General features: G+C 38.5%; 2 protein-coding genes across 5 annotated transcripts in view; one reads left to right on the top strand and one right to left on the bottom strand.

Moving 5' to 3' along the window:
• Positions 1-20,407, bottom strand: part of LOC124802406 (serine palmitoyltransferase 2) — a 420,470-nt gene that overhangs the window by 79,618 nt on the left and 320,445 nt on the right. For all 3 annotated transcript variants that reach the window (XM_047263163.1, XM_047263162.1, XM_047263161.1), the window contains exons 2-4: positions 8,558-8,750; positions 8,064-8,258; positions 3,675-3,829 (exon numbers count right to left, since the gene is read on the bottom strand). In XM_047263163.1, coding sequence (XP_047119119.1) covers positions 3,675-3,829; positions 8,064-8,258; positions 8,558-8,734 — 527 coding nt within the window. In that variant the 5' untranslated portion in view covers positions 8,735-8,750. The remainder of the gene's footprint in view (positions 1-3,674; positions 3,830-8,063; positions 8,259-8,557; positions 8,751-20,407) is intronic.
• LOC124802404 (reticulon-4-like) overlaps positions 8,952-20,407 on the top strand; it is a 377,134-nt gene continuing 365,678 nt past the window's right edge. Inside the window, exon 1 of one of the 2 annotated variants that reach the window (XM_047263158.1) lies at positions 8,952-10,312. In XM_047263158.1, coding sequence (XP_047119114.1) covers positions 9,115-10,312 — 1,198 coding nt within the window. In that variant the 5' untranslated portion in view covers positions 8,952-9,114. The remainder of the gene's footprint in view (positions 10,313-20,407) is intronic. The other variant, XM_047263159.1, reaches the window with a different exon arrangement.

Raw genomic sequence — 20,407 nt, forward strand, 5'->3', positions numbered from 1 at the left:
TTTCCGCTCCCGGGATTGGAATGACTCCTTACCCTCTCCCTTAAAACCCACATCCTTTCGTCTTTCCCTCTCCTTCCCCCTTTCCTGATGAAGCAACCGTTGGTTGCAAAAGCTTGAATTTTGTGTGTATGTTTGTGTGTCTATCAACCTGCCAGCGCTTTCGTTTGGTAAGTCACATCATCTTTGTTTTAGATATTTTTTCCCACGTGGAATGTTTCCCTCTATTATATTCATATGTTAAATAATTGAGTTAGATGTGAATGTGTTGAGGTGAACTTCTTTAGCCAGAAATTTGCTATTTTATCTTTTCCAGGGGCTTTCCAATTGTGCTTAGAATTAATTGCTTGGGTGACTTCATGTTGCAAAATTATCACTTCAGGCATTTGTGGTATCATCCTGTATGTGTCTGTTTCTGCTTGTATCCACCGTGCATGTCTGTTATGTTGTACCGGGTTTGACCATATGTTGCTCTCCAGAAGTGTTCCATGTCTGTTACGTTTGGTGGATTGTCTATTTTAATGTGTGTGTTATCTATTGACTTATAAAATTTCTTCTGGTTTGTGTTGAATGTTTGGTTTTGTTTTCTTCTATTTTCACTTTTTTTGTATCTTCTAAGTCGTTTGGCCAGTGCTTGTAATTCCTGCTTCTTTCCATCTGATTGCTCCATCGCTTCTTGTTGTGAGATTTTACCTAACCTTTTTCATTTTTTGTCTGGTATTTCATTTCTTATAAATTGTGTTAGCTGTCCGATGTCTTTTCTCAGTTTTTCTATTCTGATCTGTAGCCTGTGTTGCCATGCTGGTTTTGTGGGTTTCTTCTGTGTGTTGGTTGGTTCTGATCTCTGCCTAGTGTGTGTATTTAGTGTAGTGAGTGCTCCTATATAAATCAGTAGTTGTAACTCTTCCATAGTTGTATTTTCATTTATTTTGTTGTGTATGATTGTGTTGATAGTTGTTATTGTTGTTTCGACTTGTGGGTTATTTGGCGGTCTATGCAAGAATGGTCTAATGTCTGCATTTGTGTCTTTGTATTCTATATATGTCAGCTGAAATTTTTCTTCTATATTTAACATGTGTGTGACTTCATGTTCTATTTGTCCTTGTTCTGGTGGCTGTCTTAAGATTTCGTTTTCCTCTGATTGTTTAATTGATGTGTGTTGTTCTTTGTTTGTTTGCTCTGGGATGTTTGAGTCCATCACTGTATTTTCTTCTTCTTCTTCTTCTGATTGCACATTACTTTGTTCCAGTATTTGTTGTACTTGTTGTTTGCTGTTTTCTAATTCTGACTGGGGTATCCTGTTATTTTTTATTATTACACGGATCTGATCAGCTAGTCATTGTTCTGTTAAAAATTTTAATTCTGAGTATCTGGCAGTAAATGTTGTGTATACTTGTGATCTGTATCCAGTTGTGTTGGTTCCTAAGTTTGTTGCTTGGTAATAACAGAACATGAGGTGTCGGTTAACTTCATCTGACCATCTCATCCTCTGTCTTTGTGTTCCTTCTAGAGTGGTTGCAGGAAGCATATCCTGCAAAACACCTCTATTTGGATTTAAATCCTTTTCCATGTGGCTAACAGTGTCGTTACCATTGTGGACGGGCATAGGGTTCAAGCGTCATCCCCGACCATGACAGCGCTTGTCCGAGGCTTCATTAGTTCTATCCTGAACCAACTAATCACACTAAAAGGGGGTTTAGTCCTATTAGCAGTTTGTTCTTTTCGTCACCTTTTACGACTGGCAGAACATACCTGAGGCCTATTCTTTTCCCGGATCTCCAGGGTTTTTATTATTATTATTGTAAGAAGTGTAATGCAGGTGTTTATGCATGCAATTTTCTTTGTGATGTGGGTATCGAAATTTATGTTGCAGTAGCCTGAAGTTCATGTTTAGAGGTTTCTAGTGGTGGAGTTTGCTCTAGTTATTTTTGCGTGGTTTGGTTTGATAAAAGTTAGTTCTGCTAGTTATGGTTGATGCATATTGTAGGCTTTGTTTAAGATATGTACATCAAGTGAAATTTTCAGTACATATTTTCTGGAGGTTTTTGTTGGTTCATGGTATAACTGACTTTGTTTTAGCTCTGTACGTCAACTTCTGATACCTTTTATTTAAAGTTTTTTGGTATTGTAGCTTTTTGACTGTCAAGGTTGTCAGTTTGTTGATTTTGGCATTTGTATTTTTTTGCTACGTCTTCATTATTAGGACTGTCGTGTATTTAGTTTGTCCCTGCCCAAAACCCCCTAATGCCTGTGCTTGTCTCATTACTTTCACATTAGTTCCATAATTAAATATTTTTGAGTTGTTCTTATCTGCAATGTCATGGTCGCCGTATTTTATTAACTTTATATAGGTGTAACTGCCACATTGATGATATCATGGGTGAAACACGTGTGGTACCGCAATCCCTGGTATTCCCAAGGACCTCTCAGTCTCATAAGGAACATTAGTTATGTTTCACTTGCATATATGAGAGATTACGATTTCTATGTTCAAAATCACTTAAAAAAAGGTAACCACAGGTAACATTTTTAATTTATTTAATGTCGCCAACTTTCTACATAGATTTATGTCAGTGAAACAGATTTACTTTTAGCCCACTCCTAATGCATAAGGAAAGACAATTTTACTTTGCTTTACTTTTCCTTCACTGTAAGAAATAAATACAGGAACACTTTATCCCAACACGAGATTTACTTTAATGAAAATTTGTAGGTAATTTTAATTTTGCAGTTTTATGATATCCATTTCAAACGTTATAAACTTATTTGCAACAACAATAAATTCAGAACTAGTATTTTCCTTTTAAATGTCACCCATCAGTTATTGATGTATGTTCTGGTGTAGAATCTAGCCATCATAACATGTTGTTCATGAAGGGAAATGTATCTGTATTTGAATTCCTAAAACACTACCACCTAAAGCGAGGACAATATTATTAAAACAAAGTTATAATCAATCTCAAACTGTAGAACTCAAATAACTTATCTATGGTTAACAAGAATGCAAGTTCAACAGGTGACCTGTAACTTTCAGTCTCTCGCTTGCATGTATCAAATGCATGTATCAGATGCTTCACACAACAAGTGGTTGTCTTCACCCATACCACTGCATTTGTTCTATCCACTATTTTCGTATACCACATTAATTTCATGTTTCCACAAACATATGTGTCAGCTGACATTAAAGGAGTAAAGCAAGGGCTGACGAAGAGGCTGAGGAAACTACAAAAGAAATAACTCAGTAGCATTCTGGCAGCTATTGAACTCAGCACTCTTAAGTAAATTAGTAGCATGATTCCAAAATAAAGAATCTATTTTGTGAATTTCACTATTTTTAGCAGTCCATGTCTTGTAACAGTTATTCGAAATAGGCAGATCTCAACACAGAAATATAATTATATCTACTGTCAGCCATAAATCTAAAGTTCAGTATATCTGTCTTGACGTAATATAATTCTTGAACACTGCAGCAACAAATATTAAACATAATATGCATACCGTGTCATGTTGTTAAAAAGTATCTACTTGGTAAGCAATATTGTTTCTAAAGAAATACAACAAAACCACAATGCAGGAAAAAAAGAGAGGGAGAGAGAGAGAGAGAGAGAGAGAGAGAGAGAGAGTATAAAATTTTAATAATAAAATAAATTGGCATCCTACCAAAACTGAAAACTTACTCAAATGTCCACCCATAATCCCTTGTAATTCTGTCTTTTAACGTAACCTCAGCACCAGGAACACTGCAAATTGGTTGATTCCAACAATCACGCACTCTGCGATACACATAGAGCAAGTAAAAGCTTTCAAATCTGTCATATAATGGTGCATAGCCCTGGAATTCAAAAGACTGTTGTTAAACCACTATTAATTGTAACCCACACTGCAGCTTTAATGTAACAATATTAACAAAACACTTAAAATACATTATCAATTACTTGAGACAAATAATTGGAAGAATACAATAAATGCTATACTTTTCTCACTCTTCCACAATAGTTCACTTGGTTTTTAACATGACATTAAATACTGCCCGATGAAACTCTGGGACAGAGGTTTGACTTTTTTCTCTTTTTGCTTGCAAGAAAAAACAGTGAATGTAACATCATGTGCGCCACCTCTTACAAAGTAGGGACCAATGGCCTTTGTAGTTTAGTCCCTTTAACCCCCACAAACCAACCAACCATCTTACAAAGTATCTGATTAAATCCAGAAATTGTAAATCACAATTAGTAACTGAAATGACAACAATGCACTTTGTAAACATGCCCGTTTTGCAGTATGTCGATAACTTACCATTTGACAACTATCAGTGTGAATGTTAATCAAGTGGGAATATTACTAAAACCAGTAATATTTTTGAAGATGGTAGTTTCTGTATTAAATGTGTGCACTTTCAACAAAAGCCATACTACATGCATATACATTGAATTACAGTAGTTAATAGCCTTTAGAGGCCATTGCCTCTTTTAATGTATAATTTACTCTATTCTTCATCCTTTAAGGTTCTCCATCAGGTTAAATATTATGTCTTATGGATTAATTAATACACAACAATGGGGATAATTGTTGAGATCAGTAAACGAAGATATACTACACACACAGGCTGATAACACCATTAACATGGTGAAGATTAGTGCCTTAAAATATGAGCAATGAGTGACATCATAAACAACATTAAAACATTAGCCATATTAAAACCAACAATCTAAAGTCTCCTACTCAGGAATAAGTGATTTCGGGCAGTAAGTTCTTGTTATCAGACAATACACCCTACACTTCAAGCTACACTACTGGTCAGTGTCACCAGAATCTACACATAAATAGATAGTGTTTTTTTCCTGTGATGCAGTCATATGTTTTGCTAACTAACAACCGAAGTATCACTTTCCACTCTAACTTAGACCTTGGGCTACACTACAGGAGCCCACCAGCATAACCTTCACTTTATAACACTGGCAATGTCACTGGTCAAAGCAGAATAATAGTATCATGATCTTCGACACATTAATAATCTACACCAGACCAACCCAGTCTAATTAAAAACATAATCTAACCTAAGATCCAAAACAAATAAATGATGTCATTAGTAACTTTTGTTTACCAAACATCTACAACCAAAACATATAAATAAAAACACCATCTATGCAACAGATTACTGACTTGCGTTGTTCATGATACCCTAATTGTTGCTGTTCCCTAAAGACTACACATATAGAAATAACACGATATGTTTCAATCTGAATTTTAACACACAGTATGGTATAGAATTCACATGAGTGCTTCTCACAACATGTTGGAAGCTGAGGAAATTTGCAAGTTCACCACAAAAATAACTATTAGATCACCAGAGTTTACTAAAAACAAAAGTGTCAAGTAATGCAATAGGAAGTTCATCCAGTCAGGCAAATGTGGTAGAAGATGTAACTCCTTTACTATAACACAAAGAAACGTTTTCCCTTTGCGTTGGTAGTGTCCAGAAATTGTTCACTTCTTCAAAAACTTACCGTGCATTTTATGATTTTGGTTAAACAAATTACCAGGGTTTTTCCAGTATTTTAACTACTTGTTAGTGCTTTTCATACATTGAACATTAAATCCTCATTTTGGATACATGCTTACTGTAATGCCTGTCCAGAACCCTAGTCAAAATTAAGTATCAATTTGCTGACAGTTAATACTTGTCATTCTTTGGCGAGCATAATCAATACAGAATAATTCCCCAGTGGTAACATATTTCCTGTCCCAAGCAGCCTCGGGAATAAACCACAATAACTATTTTTTATGATGAACATTTGACACAAATCAATTCATTGGAAGGAAGGTTATAACTTATATAAGTTGTAGTTTTAATCTCCCTGTTATAATTTCAATGTTATACAACTATACACGGAAAGGAAATTATACTATAAGCAGGCATATAAACTCACTCCACATTAGTTTCAGTTACAAAACAGTCACTCCCAAACTTTTAATTATCGCAAAAATAAGAAAAAACTAAACATTATTTGGTTTACTATATAGCACACAATACAATTTTCTTCATACCTGATCTACATTAGACTGTTTTAGACTTAAAGAGCTGTTGCATTGTTTAACAAAAAAAAAAAATACATTTTCAGCAGCAGTACACCAATTGTAAAGAGAAACCTCACTACGGGGTGACGGGATGCCTTCTTGTATGTCCTAAATATCCACTGCAAAACATCAATATGCAGGGACCTTATTTTTCTTAAGAAAAGTATGTTACTTATGATCTGACTTCTTGGAACTTAAGAGTGTCACATATAAAACTCATAAGACTTTTATCCATTGTGGATGTGGAACACTGCGACTGTGGTGTGAAAAGGTTTTCAGAAATTACTGCAACCAGTCGCCTTTTATGTAGATGTATTTTATTTAACCATGACCGGTTTCGAGCTGCCTAGCAACTCATCATCAGATGGTATATACATTTAGTGCTTTTTTGTACCCATTGTGTGGGTGGTTGAGTATCTGTGGCTAGACAGAAACGAGAACAAATAATCGCTACATGTGGTACAGTATCACGAAATATTTACAGCATAATTTATGTTTAACGTATAAGAGCAAATAATCACTACATGTGGTACAGTTACATGAAATATTTACAGTTTCATTTACGTTTTGAGGTGTTACTTACAAATAAATCTTTCTGCAGGTATATATATCTCTTTTAGGACGTATTTTTGAAACCATTGTGTCTTGTTTTCCACAATTTCACAAGTTAAAACTTTCACTAGATGTATATTACTTTTATGAGGCCTCATAAAAGTAATATACATCTAGTGAAAGTTTTAACTTGTGAAATTGTGGAAAACAAGACACAATGGTTTCAAAAATACGTCCTAAAAGAGATATATATACCTGCAGAAAGATTTATTTGTAAGTAACACCTCAAAACGTAAATGAAACTGTAAATATTTCATGTAACTGTACCACATGTAGTGATTATTTGCTCTTATACGTTAAACATAAATTATGCTGTAAATATTTCGTGATACTGTACCACATGTAGCGATTATTTGTTCTCGTTTCTGTCTAGCCACAGATACTCAACCACCCACACAATGGGTACAAAAAAAGCACTAAATGTATATACCATCTGATGATGAGTTGCTAGGCAGCTCGAAACCGGTCATGGTTAAATAAAATACATCTACATAAAAGGCGACTGGTTGCAGTAATTTCTGAAAACCTTATATAAAACTCATGTTTTATGAGAGTATATCACTTCTATGGATTATGCCACACCCCAAACTTCACATATTCTCAATTACCAAATGTTCCCTAGTAACCTAAACTCTCTTGTGACAAATACTGTTTTCCAAGATAGTTCTTTTCTCTAGAGGTAAGTAAATTTTGATATCTATAAATGCCACTCAAGAGTTCCTTAAATTTAAAAAGATATACAACATGAAATCACTGCAATTCATTACCTGCAAAGTGATCATTTGTTAAAGGTGCACAATAATATGAGATTCTGCACATGCAAAAATGTTTTTTGCTCTTTCTTTTGAGGCGTATGTAATTCATATTAGGCCCCTATACTTATAAACAATGGTAGTAACTTCGGATTCTTAAAGTATTGAAATCTACTGCAGGAGTTTACCACATCTTCATACTGCTAGTAAACAGTCTCCCAGAACACGCACTTGTGTTGCAGTATTAAAATGACAAGTGCAACTTCGTATTTTACAATACTTCTGTATGAACTACAAACTAAAAACTACCTCCCTGAACGAGGAGACTTTTTAATCACAAGAAAATAATTCAGAAATATCTACTGAAATGCAGCACAACTCATTCTATGTGATACGCCTTGACAGAGGTCCCGATTTGTGTAAAACGCCGTTAAAATCTTCAGGATTATAACCCAGTGTATCAATCAAAACCATTCAAGTTTTGGGTATAACAAATACAAGTAAACCAATCACAGGCACATTGATTTCAGGAGTGAAGAATAACACTGCTGTCACTTAGCTTCTGCTCCTGAAGGCAACACACATCTAACCTAAATAACCTACCATGCCATTTCATACTATACGTACCTCTCTGTTGCTTTTCTCCTTGGCAACTTTTGGCGTGAAAAAAATTTGGTTGAAATAGCCGAGAAACATTAATAAATAAAATCCTATAAATGTCATAATGGCTGTATATAGTGGCACCTGTTCGAAAGACTCTTTCGATCTTTTTGGCTTTTCCTTATTAAATAATTCATCCACTTTCTTGACATCTTGCATATCCTGTAAAACAAACAGTGCTGCGATTAACAGTTTTCAGGTGTCGGTAAAATTTGCAAAGAATCAATCACAGAAAACAAACACCGGTATGACACCCATACAGTAACAAGAAAGCAACATAAAAGTCACTACAATGTGATGTTGTTTCCCATAAACCTGCTCCGCGGTGACAGAAACGACGCGAAAATCTTATTCTGCACTATCTGCAACGCGCTACATACTGACATGTGAAACTTCAAGTCCTAAGATGAAACCTCCTTAACTACTAAATATTTTCAAAACACACAGTGTACAGTACTCACCCGAATGAGGCCATTTTTCCTTTCCGTAAATACGGGTTTCCCATTTTGTTTACATACATCGTATTTTTCTAGCTTTACATCTTCTTTGGCAGAACACACCACACCAGCAACACCATTCGTGGCCATATTTGAAATGAGTGTGGTGCGCGTGCGTCGATCGCCAGGGTTGGGCGGCATAACTTTGTGGCTCTCACTGCGCAAGCGTAATAATCAAAATAACAACTGAAAGTATGGATAAATTTTAAGTACAAACTAAACATCACTGTCCATTCAGTACTAAAATAATCTATTAATTATTCATTATTTCATAAATATTCTTTTGTTTTGCATGAATATGTATACTACATAAAGTGCTAGTGTGGACATCGACGCATCTGACTCATCCTCTGGATTACAGAGTATGTGAATGAAATTGCCGGCGTTCGGTTGTGACATTTGACAGCTTCAGGTTAGCGGATGTGCAGTTCCGTTCTGTAACGTGAGTACGCCGAGTGGATAGTGATACAGTGACCGAACGACTCAGATTTCGCCAGCTTCTGAAGTTTTAACGACCAAAAATGGAAACCTCTGCTACTAACGTGGAAAAGGATAAGGAGCATGCCAGCGACATCGTGTCTTCGGCAGTTTCCACTGAAGCAACGGGTATGCGACGAGATCATGAATCTATAGATGATTTTGAGCATTTAGAACCCGAATCTTCTCCTTTGTCAGAAACACCCGGGAAGCATAGTTTTGATGTTAATCAGGACATGAAACCCGCTGTCAATTCTGGTAAGGATATTGTGTCTTCTACTATTGTTGGTAAAGCTGAAAACAACCAGAATTCTTCAGAGTTTTCGCTTTTGGGTGATTCAAAGGTAGGATCTGTCGAAGCCGGCAACACGCCGGAGACACTTGAAGAAATTCCGCAAGCTGAGTTTTCAAACAAATTGATAGATTTTGAATCGCATGATGAGCAGACAAAACTCAACCCGAAGTTGAACGTGGAGCCTGAAAAATCCCTCTTTGCAACGACTGAATCAAACAAGCAGGCTCCCGAAAACTTGTTCGATCTACCCACACAGAAGGGTTCTGGTCTAGATTTATTTAACAGATTTGAAATATCACCCAAGGGGTCTGATGCAAGTGCTATGTCCCAAGCGTTTATGGAGATGGAGAGAGGAGGGATGCGGGAAGAGAAACACTTAAGAAATGAAGATATTCTTCAACCTGAAGTGCAGAATATAGAACCAAAAACAGACGAATTACCAAAACAAAAAACTGAGGAAAAGAAGCCAGCCGAGCCAGAGTTTCACCCAGCTTTTGCACACCTGAAAGATGAAGCCCATGATGATGACAGCTTTAAAGATACGGATTCCATACCAGAACAAATAAAGGCAGAAGACAAGTTCAAAGATTTTCCAGAAGAGATACACGCTTCAAAGCAGGACTTCGGTTTTCCAGAACCTAATGTACACGGTGATTTTCATGTGCCGGCACCAGCTACAAAAGGCAGTGAAGACAATTCTGCATCTGACAGGCTAGAGGACAAAAAAGTTAAAGAAACAAAGCCAGATGACAATGTAACAAAGCATGACTTGGAACTTGGAATTCCTGCCAAAGTAACGGGAAAACAGAAGTTGGAAGAAAAATCGCCAGTCAAAACCAAACCCGAAGTAGCACCACCCACAATTAAGTCGGAAGCAAAGAAAACGCCCCCTAAAGTCGATGATGAGCCTGTAATAGCACCATTCGCATTGGCATCAATTGGCTTAGGTAAGTGAAAAGTTTTTCAATGTTTACTGATTTTTGATTGCTGTCAATGAGTTGTATGTGCGCACCCTCTCATTTCGCAGGCAGTACTGTCAAAATTTACCCCGTTTTTCTGCCCCATTTTTTAAAAGTTTTTAAGGGTTCTAAAATTTCTCTGATCTGTTTCCATTGCACTACCGGTTCTGTGAAAGGTTTTCTTAAGTTTCTTTCCGCAAATAACCCTCCTTGTTATGGTATAATGAAAGCCTACAGCTCTGCGTCTCAGTATAAAAAAACTTTTTGTATTATACATCTACATGTTAACTACACCAGTTCGTTGGCCTAAACAAATTCAAAAAGTTTACTTAAGTCTAATGATGTATAGACCTGATTTTAGTAATTGGGGCGGGGGAGGGGGGGGAGGAAGAGGGGGGGGGGGGAGAGAGAGAGAGAGAGAGAGAGAGATTTTGGTTATTTCTTGTATCAGGAGTGCCATTAACTTGGGTATGACATAAAGACTGCTACACATCTACCAATTACTGAACACACTATTAAGTTTTGTGGTTGTCAAAGCATGTGGTAGACTACTAAGCAGTTCCATTCTTGTTTGTTGAACTAAACGGTTTTTAAACTGACTTTACCCTTGGTACAAATTCATGAAATGTCTTGATGGCTCAAGACTGAAGCTGCCACTATGAAATTTGATTTTACTCTTTCAGGAATCTATTATTGTGTAAACAAACTACATGTGACAGCTTCAAAGATTATGACTGTTTATTTACTAACATAGATTATCTCACTATTAATAAATGTAATAGTGTGCATTGCTATTTTGAGAAAAATCGTAATTATTGTGGAGTGATTCTGCTAATGTTGCAAAGTATGTTTTCCTTTACACTTTTTGTATGAACCAGTGCTATTTTTTAAGAGCTAAGTTCCGGAATTTAAATATGCATTATAATGTAGCTGATCTAAAATTAAAAAGAAGTATGACAGCTCAGAAAGTTAAAGCTAACCAGAGAAACTCTGAATGTTACTCTTGAATGTTACTCAAAATAATTTGCTTGAAAAAGCACTTTCCAAAAAATTTACTGTTGTTAGATATCTCTGTTAAGAGATTAGCTGATACTTCATACATTATTTTAAAGAGAGTTGTTCAGTTCTTGTGGTAACTTCTGCCAAGTGAAAGAAAGAAATTTCAAGTAACACTTATTTCATGAATTTATGCTCCATGTATACAGCTGAAAACTTCATTGCATGGAAAATGTTAGAGGAGGCATTTATCCAGAAGTAGATGTCAAAGGACTGATGGGTGGCAATGATTTGTGGCATACTTGGCTTTCTTCACAGTTGTACATGGAAATCTATTTCCGTGAACTTAGAAAAGTCTGAGCTTTGGTTCGTAATGTTGTTACAAAAGTTGAACCATAAGCATGTAATCATCATAAAATTGTAAGATAGACATCTGTCATAGGAAACAAATTGAAAGTGTAGATGCAGAGTATAATTATGTCATACAATCATTACACATACTTCATAAATTGGCCAGAATGTTCACCTTTGTAGGGCAAATAATCTTGGTTGTAAGCTATGGGATCCACAAGCACAAAATTACCTTCATTTTTGGACTTGATTGAAATTTGCATAAAACTTCAGGTTATCATCTACCTAATGGAGATTGGTGGGTAAGAACATGCCAGTCCCTGCAAATCATTGCATTTTACAAGCACAGAAACTTCAAAATGAGTTCCTAATTGTGATAGCAATTTTTAACAAACAAGCTGTTGTGTTGTTTTTCACTCCCCCCTTTTGAGTTTTGTGGGATCTACAGTATCATATAAAAATACCTCAACTGAAATATGATCTGTGCATAAAAAATAACTAGCCTGCTGCCTGTCCCACACACACACACACACACACACACACACACACACACACACACACATATATAGTGTTCTGAATGTGATTTTGGAAGTGGCATTGGACACTGTGGTTGTTTCAGTTCTACTAGTGATAATAAAAAAAGTGCAACAAAAATCACTGGCATGCCCAAGCGTTATACATTTGGATGTATCACAGACTTCCCATGCCATACAGTCTTATCTGAATGGAACTGAAACTCTGTTATCATGTAATGATTTTCTGAAAATTACAATTGTATTAACTGGGATCGCCAAATGTGTGGAATTCCAGAGAGCAGTACCTAGTCTCTTGCCCTATTTAAAAAAATACTATTTCTGATTTAAATATATTGAAGTACCCTTTGCACTCCCACTTCAGTCGCCTATGACAAGCAAGGGCTCGAGTTAAAAAGTGACTAGGAAAAGCAGGTGTTCAGAGAGTATCGTATTGTATCGTTATCAGATAAATGTCTACCGTCAGTATTGCGGGATTAAAACAGTCTTCTATAGCGAAAACCCACCATGAAGGACATTGGTCTCGCTTTAATACTTCTGAATACGCGCCAGCGATATGCTTATGGGCCGAATGTTGTGTAATTCTAGTTATAACGCGTACAAACGGTATGATTTGTCGATTGTGCTGAAACGTTACCGATTTTTACCGCTTGCATCCTTAAGACATCTCGTTGGATTTTAGTCTACAAATATCTATGACTCATTCCGCTGCGCACGGGATTTGTAGTCATCGCTGCGTTTGAAACTTACACGACAGCTACAATCGCACCAAAAAGTATTGGCACAGTTACATTTTAGTGGTTGTAGGTTAAACGAAACATATATTTCAGAACAGAACCCATACATGTGACACCTTACATTACATAGTTTACAAATATGTCAAAATCACCTGTCCTTAAAGTAACATACAGTGTCATGAAAAAAAACATCGCTCTTCTGCACCCAAAAAAGTATTGGCACACGCATATGAATCGGACAGTGTGTTCGTTTTCTTCATTGATGTTCACCATCTAATAGCTAGTGTGCATCCCTTTAGCATCTATAACAGCACGTAAACGCCTAGGAATGCTTTGTATTAAATTCCGGGTGATATCAGGGGTAATTTTCGACCATTCCTCCAGGAGCACTTTCTCCAAGTCGTTTTTACCGGACGGACGCCTTTTTCTGACTTGTGTGTCAAGATGAGCCCACAGGTTCTCAATGGGGTTCAAATCAGGGCTCTGAGGTGGTGTTAGAACCCTTCTGGGGGCATTGTACAGTAACCACTCCCGGGTTTTCATGGCGGTATGTTTTGGGTCGTTGTCTTGCTGGAACTGAAACACCCCAGTAAGGCCCAATTTCTGTGCACTAGCGTGTAAATTACCTCGCAACACGTCAATGTATCTCATATGATCCATTGTGCCGTGAATTACAGCTAGATTTCCAACGCCGGAAGCCGCCATACAGCCCCAGACCATGATACCGCCCCCACCGTGTTTGACTGTGGGATGCATGTGTTTGATGTCGAGGTGCGTATTCGGCTTGCGCCAAATTTTCTTTCTTGCATCAAATCCGAACACATTGAACTTCGATTCGTCGCTAAATATCACAGTGTTCCAAAACTCCATCGGCTTGCTGATGTAGTCCTTGGCAAACTGCAGGCGTTTCTGCCGGTTAATTTCCGAAATGTATGGCTTCTTCCTGGGAGAACGTCCATGCATGTCAGCCTCATTCAACACATTTCGTATAGTCTGAACACTAACCGTCTTGTCGGACGTTGTCTGAACAATCTCAGCAATAGTTGCTGCACTTGTAGCAGGTTCCTTCCGAGCAAGTGCGATGATATGGCGACGCTCTCGGGTTGTAAGCACTTTTGGACGTCCAGGACGACACTTATTCACTGTTGTTCCAGTCTCTTTATATTTCTGAATGATGGCTCTTACCGTGGTGTAGCTCACAGACACCTCTGCTCCGATTTGTCGATAGCTTCTCCCTTGTGAATGGAGCAATACCACTCTCTCACGCAACGCCACTGAATGTTCCTTCTTCTTCGGCCCCATGCTGACCACTATCGCGCACTACAGCAACATACTGGCGACCGGGCCGTCAACAACACGCAGTGTCTAATGTGTCAGCAGATGGCGTTCCGGTACCTGAAAACCCAGCAATATACCGAGATGCCATGCTCTGTGCCAATACTTTTTGTGTGCAGAGGAGATACGTGTTTGCCCATAACACTGCATTTCTTTGTTAATGGTAGGCACTATGGGCAGAATTGTAATGTCTGGTATGTGAGGTAGCACGTACATGTACTGTGTACCGGAAAGTGCGGCGTTTGTAACCAGCAACGATAAATACGCACGTGTGCCAATACTTTTTGGTGCGATTGTAGGTCTTACTGCGAGGTGCGAGGGAGGTGGTTGTCTGAAGAGCAGTACTCGATTGTTGGCTGTTGATCTACGTATTTATGGAACACTGCATGATAATGACGTGCACCACTATTTTAAAAGTACTTTAATCGGCTTTCATTTTTGCCGTAAGGTGGTACACTAAAACGAGGACACCTATACTGATGACCTGAGGGGGATGTCTGTCTGAAATCTCAATGTGCAACTTTGATTTAAAGTATATGGCGCTTTGAAATTGCTGCTGGCGAAAACAGATGGAGGTTAGCAATAACCGAGACACAGGAATATTTGTCAAGCAATTAATCAACAATCTGTTTCGGAAGTGAAGCATCCGGTTTTAAATTTCAGAGAGCGATGAAACATCCGAAACATGTCGTCAGTACCTTTCAATAAACGGATGAGAATGGATTCTTCGCAAGTGCAAACGACAGTGAGGCACAATTGACATTCTATTTCGTCAGTCAACGGTAGTTGACGAACAGCAAATATTCTACTGTTAAGTGCTGTTTTCAGAGAATACGCGTGCTTAAGTCACATCCATACATGCACCTACTCTTTCGTATATAATCTCTTCACTAGTGGATTAAGGCAGATTTCGCTATGTAGTTCTTCAAAAAGGACACGGCCAATTTCCTTCCACCTTCGTGTCATATACGAAAATGTGCCGCCTCTAATGACGTCGATGACATACCATTAAACCTCAATCAGTCCATATAATCCTTTTAGTTTTTGTCTTCAGAACAGTAAAATTGTCACGGTGGTTTTGCGACTGAACTAGCCAGGTACGACTCGTGGCCTGCCGTTAGAGCTACAGGTTTGCATTTTATCCTTTTTCCAAACAGAACAGAATTTATTCTGCAGTCTTCTTGCGAGAAATGCTGGATCTCCAAAGGATATGGAGAGGGAAGTGCGGTGCTGGCAAATCGAAACTGTCCGTCGAGTTGTGATTCGTGACTGCATTGATCAGTAGGAAAAAGGCGTTACCCACAAAGGCAATACTTTTCATCCGATACATGTCTGGGCGCATAGTATCAAGAGCTTTTCTCGGGTATTCTTCTATCTACCTTGCCGCTTTACTGCATTGGTTTGCCTGTGAGACATATGCCCGTGTACTCATAGGATTTCTTAAAAAGGCAGTGCTGGATCTTCAGTATCTGCAGAAACGAAGTGATTCGTAGATGGACTGTCAATACGCCTTCATACGCGCAGGTTTTCGAAAATTGTACTGTGATGGTTATTGAACGAGCAGAATTCTTGGGGAAGTAGGCTACGTCTTTTTTTTTTATTCGTGTTTGGCAGTAGGCTCCCGTCAATCCAACCTGTAATTCATTTGACTGACTAACAATACTAACGACTTTCTATTTATCGAATACCTTTAGAAACCTTATCCAACAGCTAGGTTTATGTCCTTCATTAAACCTTTCAAGGCAGTTACTCCAGTGTGGAGGTGGTACGTCTACATAAGTCTCATACGAGTTGCGAGTTTTCAGTCTATCGGTTTCCGAGGGCAAGAAAAATTAGATTTTCAGTATTTCGCATCACAATCTGCTCATTAAGAGGTAGATTATAAGTTTAACACAATAAGATAAGTATTGCAGCTAGAAACGGTGTTTTGTCCTGAGGCTGCATAAATAACGGCGCGCAAATACCAGGACTGTATTCATCCAGTATTTGGGAATGTGAACACTTCGCAACTTCCAGCAAACTTTACATTAATTTCAAAGGTTTTCTAAACTTTTTGACGCTCAGACGCTTAACGTCGAATATTTAGCACATTAACTCGTTTATAAAGTAATCACAATTTGAAACCGTGTTTTATTCGTGGGAGTTAATCTTCCAGGAATGGGGCTTTACTATTTCTTTGCTAAGGCGCGAAGAATGTTACTTCCGTAATATCCCAAAGGCTGTATATAAGTCGCAACTAGGGACAAGTCCTGCAACATCGTTGAATACACGTATGTGGGGGTTTACAATATAGAGTTACAGACATTCGAGCAGTGTTGAGCATGGGTAGAGAGCGGCGTTGTCGGTTTGCAGTTGCCGATCACGATGTGTGGCTACGGCAGCGAACAGCTATGCTGCCCTCTGATTATATTCACACGCGCCAGTTAACGTGCGGTATTGATTTTGCTTTGCAGGCCCGCAGTAACCCTATCGTTTTTGTGCTTCTTCCCACTGCTGGCTTCAAACGAAGTGGAGTTAAATCTACATCTACGTATATACTCCGCAGACCACTGTGAAGTTCATGGCAGAGGGTACGTCCCATTGTACCAGTTATTAGCGGTTTATCCCTTTCCGTCCGCGGCTCCTGGTCTCGCAGTCGCGTTCTCGCTTCCCGAGCACCGTGTCCTGGGTTCGATACCCGGCGGGGTCAGGAATTTTCACCTGCCTCGAGATGAGTGTGCACATTAAATAAGCCCTGTTAATTTGATAGTGGTCCCACGCACATTCGAGTGGCTCGCACAAGTGATTCATAACCAATCTCCTTCGTAGACTGATTGCATTTTCCCAGTATTCTGTCAATAAACTGAAGTGTACCACCTGCTTTACCCACGACTGAGCATGTGAGAGATCATTCCATTTCATATCCCTACAAAGTATTACACCCAGGTGTTTGTAGGAGTTGGCCGATTCCGACTGTGAGTCATTGACACTATAGTCCTACGATATTGCTTGCGAAGCGCACAATTTTAAGTTTCTGAATGTGTGAAACAAGTTGTCAATCGTTGCACCACATTGAAACCTTATCGAAATCTGACCGAATATTTATGTAGCTTCTTTCAGGCAGCCTTTCACTACAGACAACTGTGTCATTTGCAAAAAGTCTGAGCTTACTATTAATTTTGTCCGCGACGTAATTAATATACAGCCGGCTGGTGTGGCCGTGCTGTTCTAGGCGCTTCAATCTGGAACCGCGTGACCGCTACGGTCGCAGGTTCGAATCCTGCCTCGGGCATGGAGGTGTGTGATGACCTTAGTTCTAGGGGACTGATGGCCTCAGATTTTAAGTCCCATAGTGCTCAGAGCCATTTGAATTCATATACAACATGAGCAAAAGGGTCTCAACACACTTCCCTGGGATACACCGAAGTTAATTATACGTCCGACAATGACACTCTGTCCAAGATAACATGTGTCGTCCTCCGTACCAAAAAGTCCAGTCACAAATTCTGTTTGGTACCCCGTATAATCGCACTTCTGAGAATGATCGTAAATGTGGTACTACTCCCCATTCAGACGAACAAAGAGCACAAAGAAAATGTGAACAGAAGCCAAGCGAGATCATTCCGATAGCTTTTTGCTGAGGTAACTGCCCTTCAAAAAATTAGCTGTCAGTCACTTTATCCTCTGCCAATCGGAAGAGTTAAGTCATCCCATATGGCGTCCTTGTTTGTAGTGCGCTGCAGCCGAAAGGTAGGGATCGATCCTGCTCCGCAACACAGTTGTGTAGCTTGCCAGTCATGTTCAACAGCAGTCTTGTATCATCCGTTGTTTTTAGATTGTTTCATTAGCTTTTAGCTGCACAGTTTCTCCAGGATACTTAAAATTATCGTCTGTTTCAACACTTCCAAACTCTGAACTTAAAAATAATCAGGCACTAAATCTATGTTTGTTATTCCGTACCAGAATAAGCAGTACGAAATCTAAAATTGACGGACAGCCTTGGAAGGGAGCAGTATCATCGCTACCACAACACGCGGAGTCCAGAATGGCTTCGCCAGAGACTGCTATGAGATTCAAAATCCGTTTAACCTACTGTAACGGTTTGCCTAGCAACATCGTAATAGCTTCATCACTTTACGACTCAGTTTTGCCACTAGCTGCCGACATCGCCCTGTAAAATTAAAGTGTACTGAGAAACAGCACATCAGGAAAACAAAATACAATAATTGCTTTTGTGGCCGCAATTGTCTTCCGCAGCTGTCTGTAATAACCGACTCCTGAGGTGGAAGAACTGTAATGATAGGGCTCCGCTATAACAGTTGTCATATTGGATACTTTTATACTCCGACCAGTGGCTTTATAATGCTTTTTAACAGCATTTATTTTTCAATTAGCTATCGTTAGAGCCACTGAAACCCTATCTTCAGACGGTTGGTGTTTACACTCGGCACTTCACATTTATACCAGCTGCATTTAGTCACTGGAATCGCAGCGCTTCAATCCCATCTGCACCTTGTATAAAATGTGAAGTGCTGGCTGTATTTACCAGCTATCTGAAGATAAGTCTTCAGTGGTTCGGAAGCTACCTAATGAAAGAATAAGAATTTTGAAACGACCCGGTGGCACTATTAATTAAAAGCACCCGCTATTGTTTAGGTCCCTAATGGATGAGATGAAAAAGAGCTAGTGTCAGTCACCACATTATTCTAAACTGGGTCTAGCCAGCTTTTCTCATGGTTCTTTCATAGCGTTTCACCCGGCTGCAGTTGTTGAGGCGAGATCGATCATAACTGAACACCGCCATAACTTCCCCGATGGTAACAGTAGTCCAGTGGTTCCACACCAGGAGATTGTTACCCCCCTGAAGTTCAAAATCAAAAGCGTTCAGTGGTTTCGATAACAAAATTTATTTTTAAAGTCTCGTTACTATTATCACTGTTTCGTATCTCTGTTACGAATAAATTATCAATAATTAAGTTTTTCAAATATTAGCATTAACGATGTGGAGGAGAGTACAGCTTGTGAAACGAATGTAGGAACATGATATGCCCTGTTCCCCACGTATTCCTTACTGCACATACACTTCATAGCGTGCACCTTTGACAGCGAAATTAAAACATATGTTTCACTATCTCATGAAAATACAGGGTTGTGTGTATAAATATATAGTGGTTATCACACTGTTGTAGGATCTACAAAGTAGCATTATTATTATTATTATTATTATTTGTAGACACAAAGCATTGGCAACATGAAGTCTTCCAATTTATGCCAGTTCATAAGTGAAGATTCCAGCTATCTAGTGATTGATAGTAACTATAGTGCACGACTTTTAACTCTGATTTTAAATGGGAGTGCAGGGTGTGGATAACTAAAGTGTCGCTGAGGTGAGAGTTGGTGTAGGTGACGCGTCTTTGTAGCAAATATCTATCCGCAATGTGGATATAGCTTCCTTTCCTGATATAGATAGCAAGCACTTACTATGCACTGAGAGTTGCTTCATCGTTCTACAAAAATTGTTAACGTAAGAACCAGTTACTGTTCAAAGAAAATTATTTTTCATTCCAAAGCGTAGTTAGGCGTTAATGTTAATATTGGGAGAAAAGAGGGTACTAACTAGGGCTTCTAAAATTTGATCATGGTTTTAAGGAGGCTGACTAACATCTGACCATGAGTTTAAGGGAGATTTGATCTTAATAAATTTCAACTCTACAACTACATCGCATTTTCATGGAATGAGTGGCAAAGACAAATGTCCATATATTTTCAAGAGCAGCGTTTCCGTATCTACATCTAATGCAGTATGTAATCTGAGAATTTGGTTTCACCAAATGCTTGTCTTCTTGAAGCAGTTTCAACACATACTTACGCTTCCTGTAATTTAAATTTCTGTTATCTACACATTATGTATTGTGGTTGTTTACATCTTAATTGCGAAAATTCAGTGAAAACTTGATCAGACTGAGAACATCAGTAGTTGTCTCATCAGCCAGTTCAATGATGTCTAAAAGTCTATTTCTTACAGTATCTTCAGGATCAAAATACCTTACAACCTTAGAGAACATCTTGTTTTTGTGGTTAGTGGCATCGGCTGCAGTAGAGGAAAAAGTTTCTTGATTTAGCTGCATCTTTAAAGCATCAATGCAGTTCTG

Source organism: Schistocerca piceifrons, chromosome 6 (genome assembly GCF_021461385.2).
Source record: "Schistocerca piceifrons isolate TAMUIC-IGC-003096 chromosome 6, iqSchPice1.1, whole genome shotgun sequence".
NCBI classification, from domain to species: domain Eukaryota; kingdom Metazoa; phylum Arthropoda; class Insecta; order Orthoptera; family Acrididae; genus Schistocerca; species Schistocerca piceifrons.